The sequence below is a fragment of the Protopterus annectens genome, chromosome 12.part0, assembly GCF_019279795.1.
Source record: "Protopterus annectens isolate FY-2018-M chromosome 12.part0, PAN1.0, whole genome shotgun sequence".
In the NCBI taxonomy this organism is placed as follows: Eukaryota; Metazoa; Chordata; order Ceratodontiformes; family Protopteridae; genus Protopterus; species Protopterus annectens.
In genome coordinates this window covers 193,737,100-193,756,767 of record NC_056746.1, presented here as the reverse complement: position 1 = coordinate 193,756,767, position 19,668 = coordinate 193,737,100, and the positions used below count along the sequence as shown (strand labels likewise).

General features: G+C 37.2%; 1 protein-coding gene across 2 annotated transcripts in view; it reads right to left on the bottom strand.

Annotated features, from left to right (window-relative positions):
• The window catches only part of LOC122816443 (mucin-12-like), a 401,780-nt gene that overhangs the window by 249,946 nt on the left and 132,166 nt on the right, over positions 1-19,668 (bottom strand). For both annotated transcript variants that reach the window (XM_044089236.1, XM_044089235.1), the window contains exon 8: positions 12,165-12,327. In XM_044089236.1, coding sequence (XP_043945171.1) covers positions 12,165-12,327 — 163 coding nt within the window. The remainder of the gene's footprint in view (positions 1-12,164; positions 12,328-19,668) is intronic.

Sequence of the window (19,668 nt, the reverse complement as noted above, 5' to 3'; positions counted from 1 at the left end):
ATCTCGGGATTTTAAAAGTCAACCTTCTGGTATTTCGGTCTTCCGAAGTAGACCCATACACACACACACACACACACACACACACACACACACACACACACACACACACACACACACACACACACACACACACACATACACACACACACACATACACACACACAAACACGTCTCATAAAACTTCTAATGTTCGCAAGAGTGACTGTAAAATGAACAATCATTTTAGAGCAGATCTAAAATGATCAAAAACATGCAAGGGTAAAATTCATTTTTTTGCAACAGTGCAACTCACCTTTGCCCCACATCCCCTGCTAATTATATATATACTAACTCCAAAATCACACAACAGCAGGGTCTAAGCAAATTCCCTTATCCAACTGCAACATGCTCTCATACAAAAGGCTGCCAGCAAAAACTCCATTTAAAAGAATATTCACTGATACAAGTGACTGCTTTGTTTAGAACAGTAAAAAGTGTTCACTCATATGAGTGTTCACTCTTTCAGATTGTAACTATATATATATATATATATATATATATATATATATAGAGAGAGAGAGAGAGAGAGAAAGTTGTTTATCTGATAAGCGGCTCATGTCCTCTGTGGCCAGCAGGAGAGGTGCCATAATGGGCATCAGAACTGCTGAATAAGTGGAGCTTTTCTAAGCTGCTTGGCACCCTTCTTGCCGTTATGCATCATAGATGCTTGTCTCATACATTCATAGGTAAGGACTAGGCTATCGGCCCTTGCAGGCCATTTTAAGCCTCATCAATTTCCCTTTTTTGTGCTCAAATTAAACAATACCATTGGGTTAGAGATTGGTCAATAATTATCCCTAATGAGAATAACTGGGATCATACCATCAATAATATGAGGAGACCCATGCATGGGAAAAGCATTTAGAAACTGCTTTAGTCCATTAGTAGCATGGGCCAGCCCTGGTTTAAATTTTCTGATTCTAACCCATAGCTCTATATTGCGCTTGAATATAGACAGGGATGAACTTTGTTTTAAGTGGCTGTGGAATCTGTTGTAGAACTTATACTCTGCAAGATATACCTGTCCCTCCAAACCATTCTGGTGATGTTGCAGAAGAGGTTTATATCTCTAGACTGAGTATTTCTGATGCCATTTGACTTGCTGATCTGCAGTAAATCCATCTGCATTAGGTCTCTTCACATTTACTTTGTTGCAACTTGAATGAAAGAAAATGGTCCCTAGCTACTTATAGATTTTTTTTAAGATTGTTTATGAATTTGTTCTTCACAATTTCACCCCTATTGCAAACTAATCTTTTAGTTTACTTAGTTTAATAAATTTTCTCCCCTTACTATTAGAAATTTTGGGCCTAAGCCTTGTCACTTTCCTCGTGTCTCAACATTTTTTTCATAACTGTGGTTGTAGTTCCACCCTGCTACAGCTGGGAAAATACCTATTATTGTTATTCCAGAATTTAGTGTGGCTTACAAGTTTGCCATCCCAATTCTGCCATCAATGTCAGATACAGCACTAGACAGTTGTCTATGGCCTGGTAGAGGGGCCTGGCCAGGACATTAATTTAATAAAGTTTTTCTGCTTGCGTGGACCAAGTTTTTCTGCTTGCGTGGACCCCCCCCACACACACACACACACACAAGCTGTATCTACTTAAGTAGTATTGTCTCTATTCACAGCAGTTCTTTGTGTATGTGATTTGTTCAGTCTCAAACCCTGTTCCTTGGCTACAGGCGACAACAGCCTTAATTCTCTACACCAACTGCCAGACCCTTTGGCAAATTAATGAAAACTAGTCAGTAAATGTCAGTCATAAGAGTTGGTTGAAATCTTCTGAAATGGGTATGTTTGTCATTACTGGTTCATACATTTTGTTTCACTGCTTATTGGAAAAAATGTTCAACGTTACAAATTTAAAATGCACTTTAAAAATGTTGTTGTTTAAAACAAGAAATACAAATAAAACAATCAGGAAAGCGACTCAATGAACACATGCATTTATGGGTGGACCTAAAAATGTATGCGGTGGGCCCTTGGTTTGAAAACAGTCTGAGGTCTAAGGTACACTTAATACGCCACTGGTTAGGTAATATATAGCATGGCATGACATGGTTTTCTATAGTTTCAGACCCTCTCTCTCTCACACATACACACACACACACACACACACACACACACACACACACACACACACACAGTCTGTCTCTGAGGTATAGTCACCTAAGACATTTGAGCTGCACATTTTTTTCCATTTTTCAAGATTCTTTTTTTGTTAAAAAACATTCACGGCTGACCAGGAAGATAGTGCACCAAACAGAATTATAACCGGTTAGTAGTGCACTGTGGTTCTGGTTGTTTGCCCCTTAGGGGTGAGTTTATGTTATATTTCATGTACTATAACTGTTAAACCATTTGTATTTTATTTTATTTTATTTAATTGGCTATTATATGTTTTTTAGAAAGTTCTCAGAGAAGGAGATGGTTTTGTATACATAATTTGTGCTCATACACATTTTTTTGACATACAGTGTGTTTAAATACAAGTGTTTGAATGTATTGTCATTGGGCGATTGTTTATGAAGGGGGTCTATATTAAATTAGTGAATGCTAGAAAAGCGAACGCTAATTCATCGACCCCTTTTAAGCGAAAGCTTAAAATCTTGAACACCCAGAACAGTGAATTTTTTCCTTGGGAAAAAAATTGTTGTTCCAAGAAACACACACACACAACACAAGCACACCAAAAAAACAGCAATCCACACACATACACTTAAAATCCTACATCTACCCTACATTAAACTGTACATACACTTCTATCTATCCATTTACCTTAACACAAACCCTAACTCTAAGATCCATCACTATCACACACTCACCTGACCCGCGCCCTAACCCTAACTCACCTATCCCGCCCTAACCCTAATGTCTGTCACTATCGCACACTCATCTCGTCCGCGCCCTAACCCTAACTCACCTAACCCACGCCCTAACTCTAACGTCCGCACAATCGCACACTTACCTGAACCCAACCTGTAACTTTCCACCACAGTGCTGAAAATAGCCACAGAAACGGCCAACCAAATTCTTTCCCTAGGAAAAAATTTGGTTTTCTGCAGCTTCGCTATTTTCAGCATTCGCTGTTTTAGGGTCGATATTAGAACATTAGAAGTTTTAAAACTTCGATGTTCTAATATAGACCCTTATGAAGGCTATATGGGTGGCCTAATGGTTAAGGTGTTTGCCTTACAAACACAAGGTGCAGGGTTTAAGTCTCACAAGGGATAATTGGCTAGGCTTACAATGGCTCGCAAGGGCAGTTAGCCTAGTACTAACCTATGAACCTATATGCTCATGATTATTCATGAGGGTAATGTGCTAATTGGTCCAAGTTGTGGTTGTGGGTTATTTAAAATGGATTGCTGTTTTAACCACTTTGTATCTTGATAAAGTCTCTGAATTTGGAGATGAAAGAGCTTGATTGGATTTATATTAATATTTGTATTATTTTTTGTAATTAATGTGTGTATTACTTTTAATTTGGAAGTCTGGTTATAATTCTGTTTGGTGCACTATCTTCCTGGTCGGCCGTATCTGTTTTTTATTCGTTTGTTTGTGTTTTTGGATTCTTTTTTTTTAGCCAATTGGAAATAAATGATGTGCTTTCTTTTCTATGCACAAGTGAATACATAAGCACCGTATCTAAAACAGAATAACTCCTGTCGAAAGGTTCATGCAAGCTCAAAAGCTAGAGTAAAAGCAAAATGTTCATTGGTCCAATAAAATTATTGCCAGCTTTCTGATCACATTCACCACAGGCACCTGACTGAGAATCCAACTCAACAATAGACAAAACAGCTAAAGAACCTTCTTAAATCCTTCCCAGATTTCATCACAAAACAGCTAAAGAACCTAATTAAATCCTTCCCAGATTCCATCATAATACAGCTAAAGAACCTTGTTAAATCCTTCCCAGATTCCATCACAAAACAGTTAAAGAACCTAATCAAATTCTTCATCAGATTCCAACCTGAATCTTTGTGTTGACTGTTAGTGGACCAACATGGCATTTCTTAATTTTATTTCTTCCATATGGACAGGTGTATATATTCTACACTAGGTGCTACAGCTATACCCTACTGCAATCATGCTTATGTGCACCTGTTGGTGGACAGCCACCCCTCCACAATCATATGCCCCTAGGCAGTGTGCAAAAATGTGAGGCTTGCACATTACATGCATCCTGTCATACTCAGCAATATGAACATGTGCCAAGTGACTTTCCTTTGACATAGTTACTGCTATACACTCACAAATGCCCTTCCAATCTATGATGTCCATTCCCATTACAAGAACAAATGTACTCCAAAGTGAATGAACAGCAGGAGTTGGACAAGTTCAGACCTTCAGAGACTGACATCTTGCTATAAGTGCTCAGGACTCATGGACAGTGGCTGTTTAGGAGAGGAAGTGCCCACCAGATTTTACTTGGCTGTGTGAGGAAATCTGTGTTAAACAATGTCAATGTAGTGCTTGGTACAAACCACACTATGCATCAATGTGTGAAATGTTTAAATTATATAGTCAGAAGGACGGTAAATAGGGCATGCAACATGGCAGTAGAACATAATGTCACGGGGGGGGGGGGGTAGTCTCCTCTCCAGCTCAACTCCCAGTGAAGAATAATGTTTTCTGGCATTTCTGCATGGTGATGCTGACAGGATTGGCATCATACTTAGAGATACTGGATCTGTGACTAACCAGATACCTTGTAACTCTCATGGTATTTAGCTAGGTGTATATCCAGACAGCAGGCCCCATACGGGGAACTGCCACCACAGGCAAGTATGCATCTTGTCTATGTGGCTGCAGCAGTCTAGAATATAAACATCATGGACCATGGGCAATGTGGATCAGAAGTAATTATGTGGTCTGTTATGTGTTTGTATGCATAGGAAGAAAAACACCTGTACTATGACACCTGTAGAGGTAGGGCAACAATAACAGGCTGAGGTCAATCCTTACAGAGGTCTGATGATGTCAGCACATGCACACTGAGTCAAAGTCCTGGGACACATTGACATTTTCCATCACACTCTTGGGTGGGGTTCACCCATTGGCCAAGATAATAATATAATCTCCCCTACATTCATCCAGCAAACAGCACAGTGAATCATACCAACTACCCATTCTGTGGGGCACTCCACTATCACCAGTATCACAGTCACTGCCAGTAGTGGCCCAGAAAGGGGAACATTTCTCTCTCTATTGTAAAATGGGTAGCAATGCAACACAACACTGACCACTGTCCCATTCAGTCCCTAATCAGTGTATAACTCTCAGTCACAGCTGACAGATGTGCAGGGTTGTAATCTATTTGTAATCTTGTACTAAATACAAAGCTATAGAAATAGCTGGTATTGTCTGTGGCCTTCAGAACAGTATGGCCATGATGCTGTTATCAGAAGAGCCGATTCCAGCACTAGGCAACCTAGGCAGTTGCCTAGGACCCATGTTGGCCTAGTTGGTATAATAAAAGAATGAAGACTGAACAGGTTGTAAAACTCATATACTCTATAAACTCTAGAATAATAATTTCACATGACACCAGTAGTATGATTGGAGGTTGTCCTTGATACCACTTACCACATACTTTGGAGCTTGTCTGCCACCAGTAAAATGAAGAGGGGTTGGCTCAAATACCACAAAACACACACTTCTGAGTTAATAAACTCTGATGCCACACAAAAATTGTCTCTAGGATTTTTCATACTTGGTTGTCACATGCATGGATGCAGCCAGATACAGATACTGTCAATAACTTGCCTAAATGCAATGGGAAATGTAGCTATCAGTAGCTGTTGATGTGTGTGTGTGTGTGTGTGTGTGTGTGTGTGTGTGTGTGTGTGTGTGTGTGTGTGTGTGTGTGTGTGTGTGTGGTGGTGGGGGGTGTAACTACCTCAAGTGGCAGAGTTCATATATGTTGACATCTTGCTCATTAGTGAAATTAGACAAGACTGGGATATTAACTGACTCACAGGGAAAAACTTTAAGTTTACCACTCATGCTATGCCTTTATCCTCATCTCTGGCCCTGAGTTTCACTTAGTTATTGAAAGAATGAGATCACAACTACAGGCAGGAGAAACGTGGTTCCATTCTCAAGGAACCCGGGCTCAATCTTTGTAACAGAATGATGAACTCAGCAAACTGTGTGAATCTAAGAGGTCAGCAACTGCTCCTTCATGTTGATATATAGACTGTATTTTAAATAGCATATATCATGGACAGAAGTAGGTTAAAAAAATAAAGAAGATAGCTGGGTGCACAAGTTCCAGGATAAAAAGGGGCCCAATCCTGGTAGGAGAGCTGATACCAGGACTGGAAAAAAATGAGAGTGTAGAATCCTCAAGACACAGAAATATTCCCACAGTGGGGCTAGAAGAGGCCAAGGGGAAGGATACCTCACCCTGTTGTAAAAAGAAGTAGCCGTCCACAAAAATCACAAAAACTGAAAAAGAGCCATACAGACGATAGAGTGGACTATTGAGGATAAGAAAGAAATTATGTAGTTACTGTTATGCAAGAAGCCCAGAATTTCCAGACAAAAGATATATGAAAAGATTAAGAGAGAAATTAGAAGAAAGAAAAATACTTCCACAAGAAAAACTGTCAGAAGCTTCAAATAAAAATGTGTGTTCATTAATACAACAGATCCGTGAAAAACATTACATAGACCAAGAAACCTTGTGCCATTTGGAAAAATAATCGACTGAGGAAGTGCAAAAATTTAGATAAAATTTAGAAACATTTGAAGGCTATAAAAAAGAAATATGGACATGGGAAAGAAAGAGAGACCTGATATGGTGCAATACTTATGCAAAGGAGAAAGCCAAATTAATCAACACAAAAAAGGTAGCTCCAAAGGTATTCAAAGGGAAATACAGGAAAAGGCATCCAGATATGGAAAATTTCACAATAAAAAATTAAGATCACAAAGAGGGAATGTAGAACAGAAGATTAGTCAAGTAGAAGTTAAAGAAATAGAAACTGAAGCTATGGAATATTTGCGAAGTGAAGGATTCAATGTAGAAAGGCAAACACAGGTTATATCACAGCATGATGGAACAACTAGTCTCCAAAGTAAGGAGAAACAAGAGGAGCAGGAGACATCTGAACAAGAAATATGGACATGGGAAAGAAAAAGAGATTTAATATGGTGCAATGTTTATGCAAAAGGATAAGCAAAACTAATCAATGCAAAAAGAGCAGCACCAAAGATATTTCAAGAGAAATACAGGCAAAGACATCTGGATATGAAAAGTTTACAATACAAAAATAAGAAAACAAAGAGGAAAAGTAAAAAAGAGGATTAGTAATGGAGAAGTTAAAGAAATAGAAACTGAGGTTATGGATTACCTGCAAAGTGAAGGATTTAGTGTAGAAAATTTAACTCAGATAATAACACAACAGAATACAGCAATGGACACCCAAATTAAGGAGACACTAGTGGAATGGGAAGCATCTAATCAGTTGACACATGAAAATACTTTGGAACCTCCTATAGGAAACCAGTACAAATGTTCAGTTGGAGCTATACAGCAAGGGAAGAACAGGAAACTGTGACAATTCTGACACAGTCAGTGTTGTGGAGTAATAAGCCAGTGAGTTCCCATATGAAAGAGCAAAGGATGACACAAGGTGAAACCGAACAGAAAGTGGCACAGGAAGATGTTCTGGAACTTTCTATAGAATTCCCACAGAAAATGGAAAACAAAGAATGTTCCCCTTAGTTTAGAAGAAAATTATCTAAGAGAAGAGTTGCTTGATTTAATAGAGATGGATAGACATAATAAGATCAATGAAAGAAATAAGACTTCAGAAGCTCAATAAAACCCAAAAGGTTAGAAGTTTTATAAAACAAATGAACACAGTAATTAGGACTGTCCATAGAGATTCATGCGATATAACAGAAGTAAACAGGGTACATTACTGTGCAGCCAAATTAATAATAGATAAAGTCCTGCCACAAGAACAGAGTAGTAAGGGAAAGGATGTGAAGAAATGGAATGCCATCATGGAAGTATCAAATAGAGAAAACTATAAAGCAATTAAGACAAGAAGCATCGCTGTTAGAAGAGTATAGAAGATGGAACAGATCAAGACAAATACTCAGAAAGTACGTGATAAAAGCAATGCACATTATTGTAACAGATCAGGATTTATCATGCACTATCACAAATAATAAACTAAAAATATCAGCACAGGCAGAAAAACGTAAAAGATGCACAGATAAATATAAAGGAAAAGTATAAAATAAGCAATTTGTTGATAACCCAAAAGAGTTTTATTGAGAATTGGGAAACAAGGCAAAAGGAATTGAAAGACCTCCAAAAAAAGAAGAAAGATACATTTTGGAGAAATATTTATGAAGATCCTGTCGAACATAACAAAGTTGCTAAATTGATAGAAGAAGTAAAAGAAAGAATAAGACATTCCAATGCACAGGATATGAAATGGGATGAAGTAACAGCCAGACAGACTGAAACAAAGTTAAGAAAAGCCTCTAAATGGAAAACCCCAGGCCCAGATGCAGTACCTAACTTCTGGCTAAAAGTATTAACATCTTTGCATGAACATTTAACCATGAGTAGGAACTATTTATATGTGCACCCTGAACAGACACCAGCCTGGCTAACAACAGAGAAAACAATGCTCCTACTTAGGAGCAAACCTGCAAGCTATCCTAAAAACTATAGACCAATGACTTGCCTTCCAATGACATATAAACTATACACTGGAATTGATGCCAACAGAGTTTATAAACATTTAGAAGAAAATTCAATTATGGCAATAGAACAAAAGGGTAATAAAAGAAAGTCATATGGAACAAAGGATCATTTGTTGTTAAATAAAGTCATAGTGGAGAATTGTAAAATAGGGAAGAATCTAAGTATGGCATGGATAGACTACAAAAAAGCATTTAAAAGTATTCCACACTCACGGATAAAAGAGTGCTTAAAAATGTATAATATACAGTTTACACTGATAAACTACATCACAGCAACCAGGAAACAGTGGCAAACCACTTTGCAGTTAACCTATGATAAAGGACAAATTATTATTCCGGGGATAAAAATTCAAAAGGGGATATTCCAGGGTGACTTTCTGCCATCGCTGCTCTTTTGCCTTGCCCTTAACCCATTAAACTGTCTGCTTAACAGATTAGGCCATAGCTATAATGTGGCTCCCAGAAAGCAATAAAGTGTAAAGTGTAAAATCATCTCTTTGTAGATGATTTAAAACTGTATAGCTTATCAGATGAGGAACTAAAAGCACAACTGCAAGTTGTCAAAACTTTATCAGATGATATAAAAATATCATTTTGGTTTGATAAATGTGCAAAAGCAGCCTTCAAAACAGGAAAGCTGCAGCACCAAGAAAACATCAGTTTGGGACAAGAATATGATATAAAAGAACTTGAGCAAGACTGAGTGTATAAATATTTGGGAACTGATGAAGGATCAACAATAAAACATGTGAATAAAACTCAGTAAGGAATATTTTAGAAGACTTAAATTAATCCTGAAAACAACGTTGACATCTAGGAACAAAGTTCAAGCTATAAACCAATTGGCTTTTCCTGTCCTAATTTACAGTTTTGGATTGACTGACTGGCCCCAAAAGGTGTTGGATAGATTAGACAGGAAAACAAAACAAATGCTTCAGGGTCATCAAATATTTTATAAAAATCAGTGCATACCTAGATTATATATTCCTCGTTCCGAAGGAGGCATGGGACTCTTTGAAATTGATTGCATGTATAGATCTGCAATCATAGGACTGCATACATATATGCTGACCTCACAAGACACATACATAGTGAAAGTTTTGAGACATGAGGAGAATAAGTCTAAGATGATTTCCCTGCTTAGTCTAGCAGAAGCATATAGGCGTCAAGCGGGAATGGAAATCGAACCACAAGTAGATAAAAATCAGGCAGCAACTGAAGGTGCCAAAAAACAAAAGCAAGAATATAAGGTGAAGGATCAGATGAGAAGGCAAGAAATGTGGGAAATGCATAAATATAGTTGTAAGTATAGAAAACTCCTGGAACAACCTCAAATTGATCAGGATCAAAGGCAGGAATGGTTAAGTAGGTAAATTTAAACCAAAAAATGAAAAAAATGCCCAAGATAGTGGAATACATACACGTTGGTTTACAAAGTCCATTGAACATGTGGGAGAAACAGACAAATGTAGGTTTCGTAAAACAATATTGGAAACAGTCACCCATCTTGTTGCTGGTTGTGACTGTATACTTAAAGGCATAATAATGTGGCAAGACTGTTGCACTAGGGATTGTGCAAACATTATAATATCTAGATAGCTGAAAAACACCGGAAACATGAGCCACAAAGCATTATAGAAAATGAAGTTTATTTCACATAGGATCACCTATTATCAACAGTTCACAAAACAGATGTGAGAAAAGCAGATATAGTGGCCCATGAAAAGAAGACAAAAATAGCACTGATCATTAAAATTGCTGCACCCAGTGACTACAGTGTCTTACATACAGATAAACACAGAGACATAAAATACCAGGATTTGCAGGAAGAAATGAGGGCAATATGGAAGAAAGATACCTAGACAGTTCCAACAGAAGTAGGAGCAACAGTTCTTATAAAAAAGAATTTACAATCGTACTTAGATATGTTATCGATACACGTGACTCTGTACAAATTGCAGACAGAGTCATTACTGGGCACATTGTGGGTGCTGTGAAGAGCACTTCTGGCTAATATCACTGTTTGAAACAATACTAATTTCATGAGATTTAATCATACTTTGACTTAGGAATGGGGTCCATTCCTGTCATGGTATTATAAACCCAAAAGATTTGGGACAAATTAAAAAATTGAGAGAAGTCAGATGAAGAGGTTTGCGTACCTTTTGAAGATACCCCCAGGTGCCTCTAATGGGAGGCATACCAAGCACAGCCATTAGGAAGAGATGCTGGCACAAACTTGGAACACATTGGAGGGATTATATCTCCCAGCTTACCTGGTAATGCCTGGGGACCACGCAGGATGAGCAGAAGATAGTTGCTGGGGATATGGAAGTCTAGTCAACCCTGCTCAGTTTACTGTCATCACGACCCTTACCAGAAGAAGCAGTTTGAGAAATCAATACATGGAATGGTCAATAAATATTTTTTTTCTCACCTCTTTTCTTCTTTTATTAAATTACTAATAAAATTAAATTTCTCTGTAACAGCCATTTGAGTCACTTAAAATAGAATAATTAGCACTGTTCTGCATAGCTCTATATATTGCTGCAATTTATTTAACAATTTGTTGGCATACTGCGCTTGTAACAACAAGTTTGCTTATATTTTTTGCTATCTGGTAGTCCTCTGTAAAAGTACAATTAACTCCTGTGAGAGTTAACTTGTTCAGTGTATTGAAATATATACACACATTATAATCCCATAAAAAAAAAAACTTTTGTGAAATATTAGTTTCTAGAGCTAAACCATATCTGATCATTATTTTCTTGACAGACAGCTAAATATAAGTACTTATGAATGCCTCAGCCTGTGATGTATACAACATTTTCAATGCCAGATTTTAAAAAGTGGAATGTTTTCTGGAGTACCTTATAAAGAAAACCAGAGCCCATTGTCTGTTCTCTGTGGCATCGTTGTTTTTTTATTTATACTTGGATGGTGTCATGTTTCTCAAAGAGTGTGTAATTCTTGTCACTTGCTCAGTACATCCCCAGCCAACAGGGAAAAGCCAAGTGCTCATCATACCGGATAACCCACCACTGCCAACCAGTAAGCATAACTTCAGCTAAAGGAAAGTGGAAATGCTTGCCAGTACATGACAATACATTTCTAGTTATCAGCTGCGAACACCCGTATCCTGCCACTGACATCCAAGTTCAGGTCACAACCCACAGGACATTCTTTGCTTCTTCTGAAACTGTCCAACTTCCTACACAGCCATGAAAATATTTTCCACTCCCCTTGCAGGAGAAGGCTGTCATCAGACAAAATCTGTTGAAAAAGATTCCAGCTGAGGTAATAAAGTTGTTTTTGTATCTAAAAACTTTCTATGAAAAATGAATACCTAAGTTTTAGCTCACCAGGCACTGTTGATACTCACTGACACATGGGTCCGTGCTCATGTTCATGTGTGCAGATTCCGTTGTTTTTGCAGTAATTTCTGTGACACAGTGATGTACAGGTAGCATTGCCCCATCTGTCATGAACACATTCAAAACCGGAATGGCACGAAAACAACATGGCACACAAGTCTAGTTTCTTTTCTTTTGGGAAAAAAGAAAAAAAGATTAGCTTTGCTTCCTTTTCAATACACAAAATATTTACTTACTCTATAAAGAAAATACTGCATACATACATTTCCCTTTTCCTGAAAAGCTCAGTAGTTACACCAATGTAATAGCCATGTCAGAACTGTGTAGTACTTACATATTTAAACAGATTGATGTGAAATAGGAGATACTGTATGATCTACAAACCAGGGAAATAAGTGATAAACATTGTAAACATTGTCTCTTAGACTGCAGTATGCTAAGATACTAGTCTACAACATACAAGATTCTTACTTTTGTTTTAAGCAGCCCATAACAAAATGAGTTCTTTTTCTTAATAATTACTTCTTTCATTTCTTAGAATCCATGAATCTAATGCTGTTAGTATTAATTTGCTCATTTGATAACCCTCTGTAATGGGTGTATTTTATAAATAAATAAATATATATATATATATATATATATATATATATATATATATATATTTGTTATACTATTATTGTAACCTCATTTATGTGCATAGTTTTGTACTTCAATTTTTTTCTATACATAGATCAATTTGTCATATTATTGAAACCCTGTTCATGTAACTAAATATTGTATTTTATCATTTTTCTGTATGTATATATCACTTATGTTATTATTGTAACCTTGTTCAAGTACAGTATTGTACTTTATAATTTTTTCTATGTATATATTAATCTATCATGTTATTGTAAACTTCATGTACAATACTGTATTTAATAATTTTGCTATGAATATATCTGTCATGTTATTATTGTAATGTTGTTTATGTACATAGTCTTATATTTATTTATTTTTTGCCCTGCCCTGCCACCTATTAAGCTTCCCCAATCAGACTTGAGCCCATTCAGACCATGGTGGTGAGCATCATCACCTGATCCATGATGGCAACAGCCATCTAGGGAGATGTCCTACAGGTAGCCACAAGTATTGCTTGTGCCCTAGCCAATATCTCAGCAATGAAGACATTTTTACTGATTAACTTAAGCCCGCCCCCTGGGTGAAGGTACATGAAAATTCGTGTGACATTGGGAGCCCACAACACCTCATCTGTCACAAGTGCAGGTTCCTGTGCATTTGCACATTGAAAACTACTGTCAATTAGTGGCTTGCTTGGCTGCGTGCACACCCACCAAGTTGCAAGTCCCTTCCCTTCCTCTGAAGGAGTACTACAACCTGCAGCTTTGTCCATACACCCCCAGATAAGCACACTCATCCTACCTGTCAAGGAAGCAGGACAATTCGACCCAGGATCATTCAACCCCAGACAATTCGACCCAGGATGATTCGACCCCAATACAATTATATACATTTTCATGTTTAAATTTACATTTATTGTTTATGGGAGTAGCTAGTGGACAGTTTGACCCCGGACGATTTGACCCTGGACTATTTGACACCAATTATAGAAAAAAAGTCTTTAAAGTTTTATAAATGCATTTTATTGCTTAATATTTCAATCATGATTTTTAATTCACTGGAATTTAATATATTATTTAACTTTTTTATACATAAATGTTAATTTAACGTTTTATTTAATATGTAAATACAATTAATTAATGACAGTTTTTTTAACTTAACTTTAAATTCAATATTATTTAACATTGCAAACATTAATATTATTTTAAATTAACATTAATAATATTATTATATGCATTTCAAATATAAATCTTTTAAACAGTTATATATCCTTATGGCTTCTTTTTTTCTTGTTTTTTTTTTTTTTTTTTTGAGGTAATCTTTGATATTTTCTCAGTAAATGTGTGGATGCTGTATATAACGTTTTTTTTTTTTTTTAATATCAAAATGTCTGTGGTTTATTTGTTTCTTGCCTTACCATTTCATTGGGGTCAAACCATCAGGCGGTGAACCATCTGGGGGTGATCTGTCCGGGGTCAAAACGTTCCATACCCCCTGTCAACTTCATGAAGCACCTGAGCCACTAATCAATTTTGATTCTCCAGCAATATAGTCAGGACTTTATCCCTCTATGCCAGTGGACTGGCTTTGTATTTTATAATTTCATACTACATTTTAAACTTTGTATCTTTTTTAGGTATTATTTTTATATTGTATGTATATTTTCTGCTTAGTGCTTTGTATCCATCTTTTTATATATAGTTAGGTACCAGTGCTTGCCCAGTTTTGCAGAATGTTCAGGTTTTGATTTTTGTAAACCTTTCTACTGTTGTGAACAAGGGCAGTAGCTGAAATAGGTCTTGTGTGCATCATGCTACTACAATGGCCAACAGGCAATAAAATAAAATAAATACTAAGTTCATCCCTGCGTTTATCAGCTGCAGTCATATCATGCACTGAGATGAGAGATGATGCCTCACACTATGCACTAAGGACAACTTAAGAGATGCATGCAGAGGATAGGAATGGTTAAATAGCATTTGTTTTAATAATACATATAAAATCATCTTTGCATATGCTTGATGGTAGAAGGAATCAGTACATCTAGTATTCCCTCTTTGTACACTTAACATTCTACCACCCTTCATCTGTACCTCTCCCACACCCTTTCCCCAACTGACCCATGCCTTCTTGAAAGACTCTGGGTTTCTGTTTACCACCCATTCTGGTATTTTACGTCATGGGTGTAAACTGAGAAAGTGTTTTCAAAGGTCGAGAGAGTAGTTGATCCCTATAGTCTACTCTTTCTGCCACTTCCCTGTCTTGATCTTCTAGTATCTGGTCTTATCCTTTTCCTTCCAGTCCATAGAACTTTCTGGTAGCTCTTCTCTGGACTCCTTCCAGCAGTCTAATATCCTTTTCTGCATGACCAGGGCCCAGCAGACTGGAAGCATTACTGTGTGCTTCTCAAATCTTTTCCCCTGGGGGTACACCCCCACCCCCAACATTTGTTAGCTGGTCCCGCTGCCCTCTTGCTTTGTTCCTGGGGACCCAGTCCAGGTATAGTCAACACTCTATGTCCTTTTTCTGCTCTGTATCTCTTCCAACCACCCAAGTCAGTAAGTCACAACATAGTCATTGTGACAGAAGTGCAGCATTTTGCATTTGTTTATAACAAAATTAAAGTGCTTCATTTCTGCCCCCTAGGTTAGCCTTTTGACAGCCTTCTTTAAACCCTTACTTCAACCTCCATCATGAAGGAGTTAAGCCCCTTCTCTCTTCCCTCAGTTATGTGTGTGAAACAAGAGTTGTGAAGAAAACTGGACCCTGGACAGAGTCCTGTGCAGTAATCCTTTAGTTACCCTCCTTATTTCGGATATTGCCTCTCTCATCCAGGCTAGCAGTTCCTAAAGCTAGGTGGGAAACAAGTCATGTAGGGTTAGATAAACCAGGACTAGAACTTTATCCCTGGAAGACAACTTACATGGCAGTCAGAGCAGAGTGCATAGAATTGACATAATCTGTTGATATTGAGATACTCCGGTTAGGAGCTGGACTGAGGAGTTCTGCACCAGCTGCATGAGTTCAAGTTCTGAGACAAGTAGTCTCAGCTACAGGGTGCTGTTGAGATTCAGGTAAGAGAAACCATGGCATACACCACAACCAGGAGGCCTGTGCTATACCACTGTATATGGTGTTAATAAAGGTGATACTCCTGAGATGGAAATGGGAAGATATGAGGTCAGAAAACATCTACTGTTTTAGTATTAGGTTGTCACCACTGTAAATAATATTATTGCACAAAACTGGTACATGTAAGTCCTGTAAAGTGTCATGAATGGACACGGCAGCTGTCTTGGAGGTGTTGGATGTCACCTGATTACAGATCATTCAGTTATGGATGCATTCCCAATCTGCTGTGAACTATTTATAGCAAACATGCACTCTTGTGAGAAGGAGGTGGACAGCTGCATGTCATAAGCAGAGTAATGATACTGCAGGCCTCTCCCTGAATAATGTCTCCCAGAGGAAACATATATACTGTAAATAAAATATGGACCCAAAATTAAACTCAGTGCTGCACTCCAGGGAAGAAAGCAGGAAGAAGAGGAATTACCCTCTGAAACTACTGTTTGGATTTATCTGGAGAGATAGAAGGCCAACAAGTGTAAGACTATTCTTGTGATGATATTACTGCGGCAAAACTGTGCATTAAGATCACACTATCAACCTTGTCTAATGCAGGCAAAAATGTTGCAGAACCAATACTGAGTCTAGACACCGATCCCTTGCTAGTAGGACATCAGTAAACACCATCTTGAAGACCATCTCCTTGCTACACACAGACTGGTGGCATCATTAAAGACCCTAAACAACACCATCTCCATACTGTGCCTAGATAGATAGGACCATACTTCTCAACCTATTAATAAAAAAAAATCTGGACAAAGCCACAAATAATGGGGGGGTGGGGTACAAAGGGCCCAAAATAGGTACATAATTTAGCTATACCTCTTATAAACTTAGAAGGTTACTAAAATAACAGATTTTGTGTTTTCATTAATTTTCTAAAGGATAAGAAGACTCACATGACTGTCATTATTTAGTGATTTCAATCACTGATGACTTGCAAAAAAAAAAAAAAACATTTTATGAGGAGCAGAACAAAAATATGAGACAAAAATCTGTAGATTCTGTGAAAATCTGGACAGCTGAGTGGTATGGGTAGGACGATTATGGACCATAGAGAATGCCATCTCTCCAGTATGCCTAGGCCTGCAAATTCTATAATGATTCACTTATGTTGTTCCTTCTCAAGAATGCATCCAGTTGTGCATATGTCACCTTGTCAAGAACCTTACCAACAAATAGAAAGTTCAAAATATGTTTATAATTATCCAGCTGAACAGAATCTAAAATAACTTTCTTAATGATTAGAGTAACCAAGATTTCCTTCAAAATACATGGAAATTGTCCATATTTAAGTAAAGACATACTGATCTGGTAAAGGACTAAATCAAGTTCTTCTGGAGCAGGCTATCACAGGCCTGGTGGGGTAAGAACCTAGTCCAAAGGTCATAGTTCACATAGTAGAAACAAGAGAAATACATTTATCACAACTGGGAATGAAAATCTTACACCATTTCCATAGTATTGAACACTTCTCAGGATTACACAGTTTGTTATAGTTTGAGAGACACGATGTGGATGTGTTAAAATGCTGAGTGGCCATTTCAGATTTGCCAGCAGCTAAAACTTTTCAGGTGGTGAATCGGGCTGGGGAAAGAGATTTCAATAAAGGCTTCATAGTATAAAAAACAAATGGCATGCCATGGACAATCAGTTTTTGCAAGTATTAAGTGATTCTAAGACCATAGCATAAGAGAAATATTTCAAACAATCTAAAGGTGACAGTAATCATTGCTGGCAAAATACATATGCTACCCCATTTCCTGCATATTTTCCACCACACAGAAAAAAAAAACTGGTTTCTGAAAAGCGGTTATTCAGCAAAAACTTGTCCTTGAGAAGACTGGTGCAAGAGCACCAGTAGTCTAACCTATGACCTGGTGAGGGAGTTTTTTGCATCCTGGGATTTTCCTCTTTTTTGCAGGTGGACTAGATAATATTAGAATGCAGCTGCAAGTAAGATGATACATGTCAGAAAAGTACCATGGCTTATCAGAACTCAGAAGAATAGTGCTAGCTGAACAAAATTCGCAAAACGTAAGTGCCATGACTAAGTAGTAACAGTTCTAATGGTCCTTTCTTTAAATGCAGTGTCATGGCTCTGTTATGTTTTTTACAGTGTTTTGGTTAGAGCAGGAGTTAGCAATCTTTTTGGAACAAAGAGCCATTTTATCCTAAAATGTTTGACCCAAGATTTACAAAGACCCCCAATGGGTACAGAAAGGGGTTTGAAATACAAATTTTATAAAGCAATATGCATATATATGTATTTAACACAAAAAGAAAACTTCAAGTTCTTACAGAAAATAAAGAAAAACAAATTAATGGGACTTTAAACACTGAATTTCTGCACAGAGTTGCTTCATGTTTGGTGAATAGATGGAAGTCTTAAATTTTAAACAGGTTTCAAGTCTTACATCATTAAGTTGACTTCTTAGGTTGCTTTTAATAGCATTCATATTGGACATATTTGCTCACAATAATAAGTGGACCCAAATATTGCCAAAATTCCAAACACTACTGTTTTGAGTTGATGATAAGAATGTGGAAGGTTATTCAATGTTTCAATAATTAGTTGGTCCTCCTTTCGACAGTTGGAAAGTTCCGTTCATTTGTGATTCATGGCTAAAGTCGTCTTTTCTTTTTCCAGGTTTTCTAGTTCCACTTGTAGTTCCAACTGAGCTCTGTCAACTGTTGGAAACAGTGAAAAATGTATTTGATTGACATCTGCCACAAGTGATTTTGTCAAGAACAAAAGAGTGGACTTTTCATGTCTGAAATCTTTTAAATGATTAGTAAATTAATCATGCATTTTTGCAATAGCTGCCAGAAAGAACTTGCTATCAGTGAAACTTCCAGTAATTTCCAGATTTTTTTTAGGTTTTGAAATGAAACAGATTTCCACTTTTCAAGTCTTCCACAAACAATAGTAGTTGTTATTCAAAGGAAAGGATGGTTTCCAGAAGTATATTTGCAGTGTTACCTCTACCTTGTAGCTTCTGATTCAGGTGGTTTAAATGTGATGTCATATCAACAGCAGAGTAAAATTTCTGTAGCCATTCCTCATCACTTAACTGTGGATATTCCTTTTCCTTTTGACTTAAAAAGGTCTTAATATGTTCAAGGCATGAAGCGAAAAGTTTCAAAACTGCTCCTCTGGATAACCAACAAACTTTATTGTGCAATGGAAGGTCAGAATATTGACTGTTTACTTCTTCGAGAAGGGCACAAAACTGTCTGTGATTAAGTCCTCTTGCAATTATTTGGTTGACTATTTTTACTACCAAATCGATCACCTTTACAACTTTGATGGGAAATGTTTGCACGCATAGTGCTTCCTGATCACTAATGCAATGAAATGTAAAAACATCATGTTCCACATTTTGTTTGAAGAAGGTAACAAAGCCTTTATTTTAATCCGTCATACTGGGCATTCCATCTGTAGCGACAGATACCATTTTATTGATGTCAGTTTAACAGTCAAAAATTCCAAAATTGCTGAAGAGATATCTTCACCTCAACTTTGTCCTTTAAGAGGTAGCAAAGCCAGTAGTTCTTCATGGAGATTTTTATCAGAAACATGCTGTCCCACCATAAGGCTAACTTGTCCGATGTCCTTCATGTCACATGACTCGTCACATGCCAAAGAAAATACAGATGCCAATTTTATATCATTAATCTGTTGATCTGTCACATTCTTGTCCATCTTAATGGTTCTGTTGCAAATAGTTTTTGTGGATAGTGGAGTGTCTTCAATTTTTT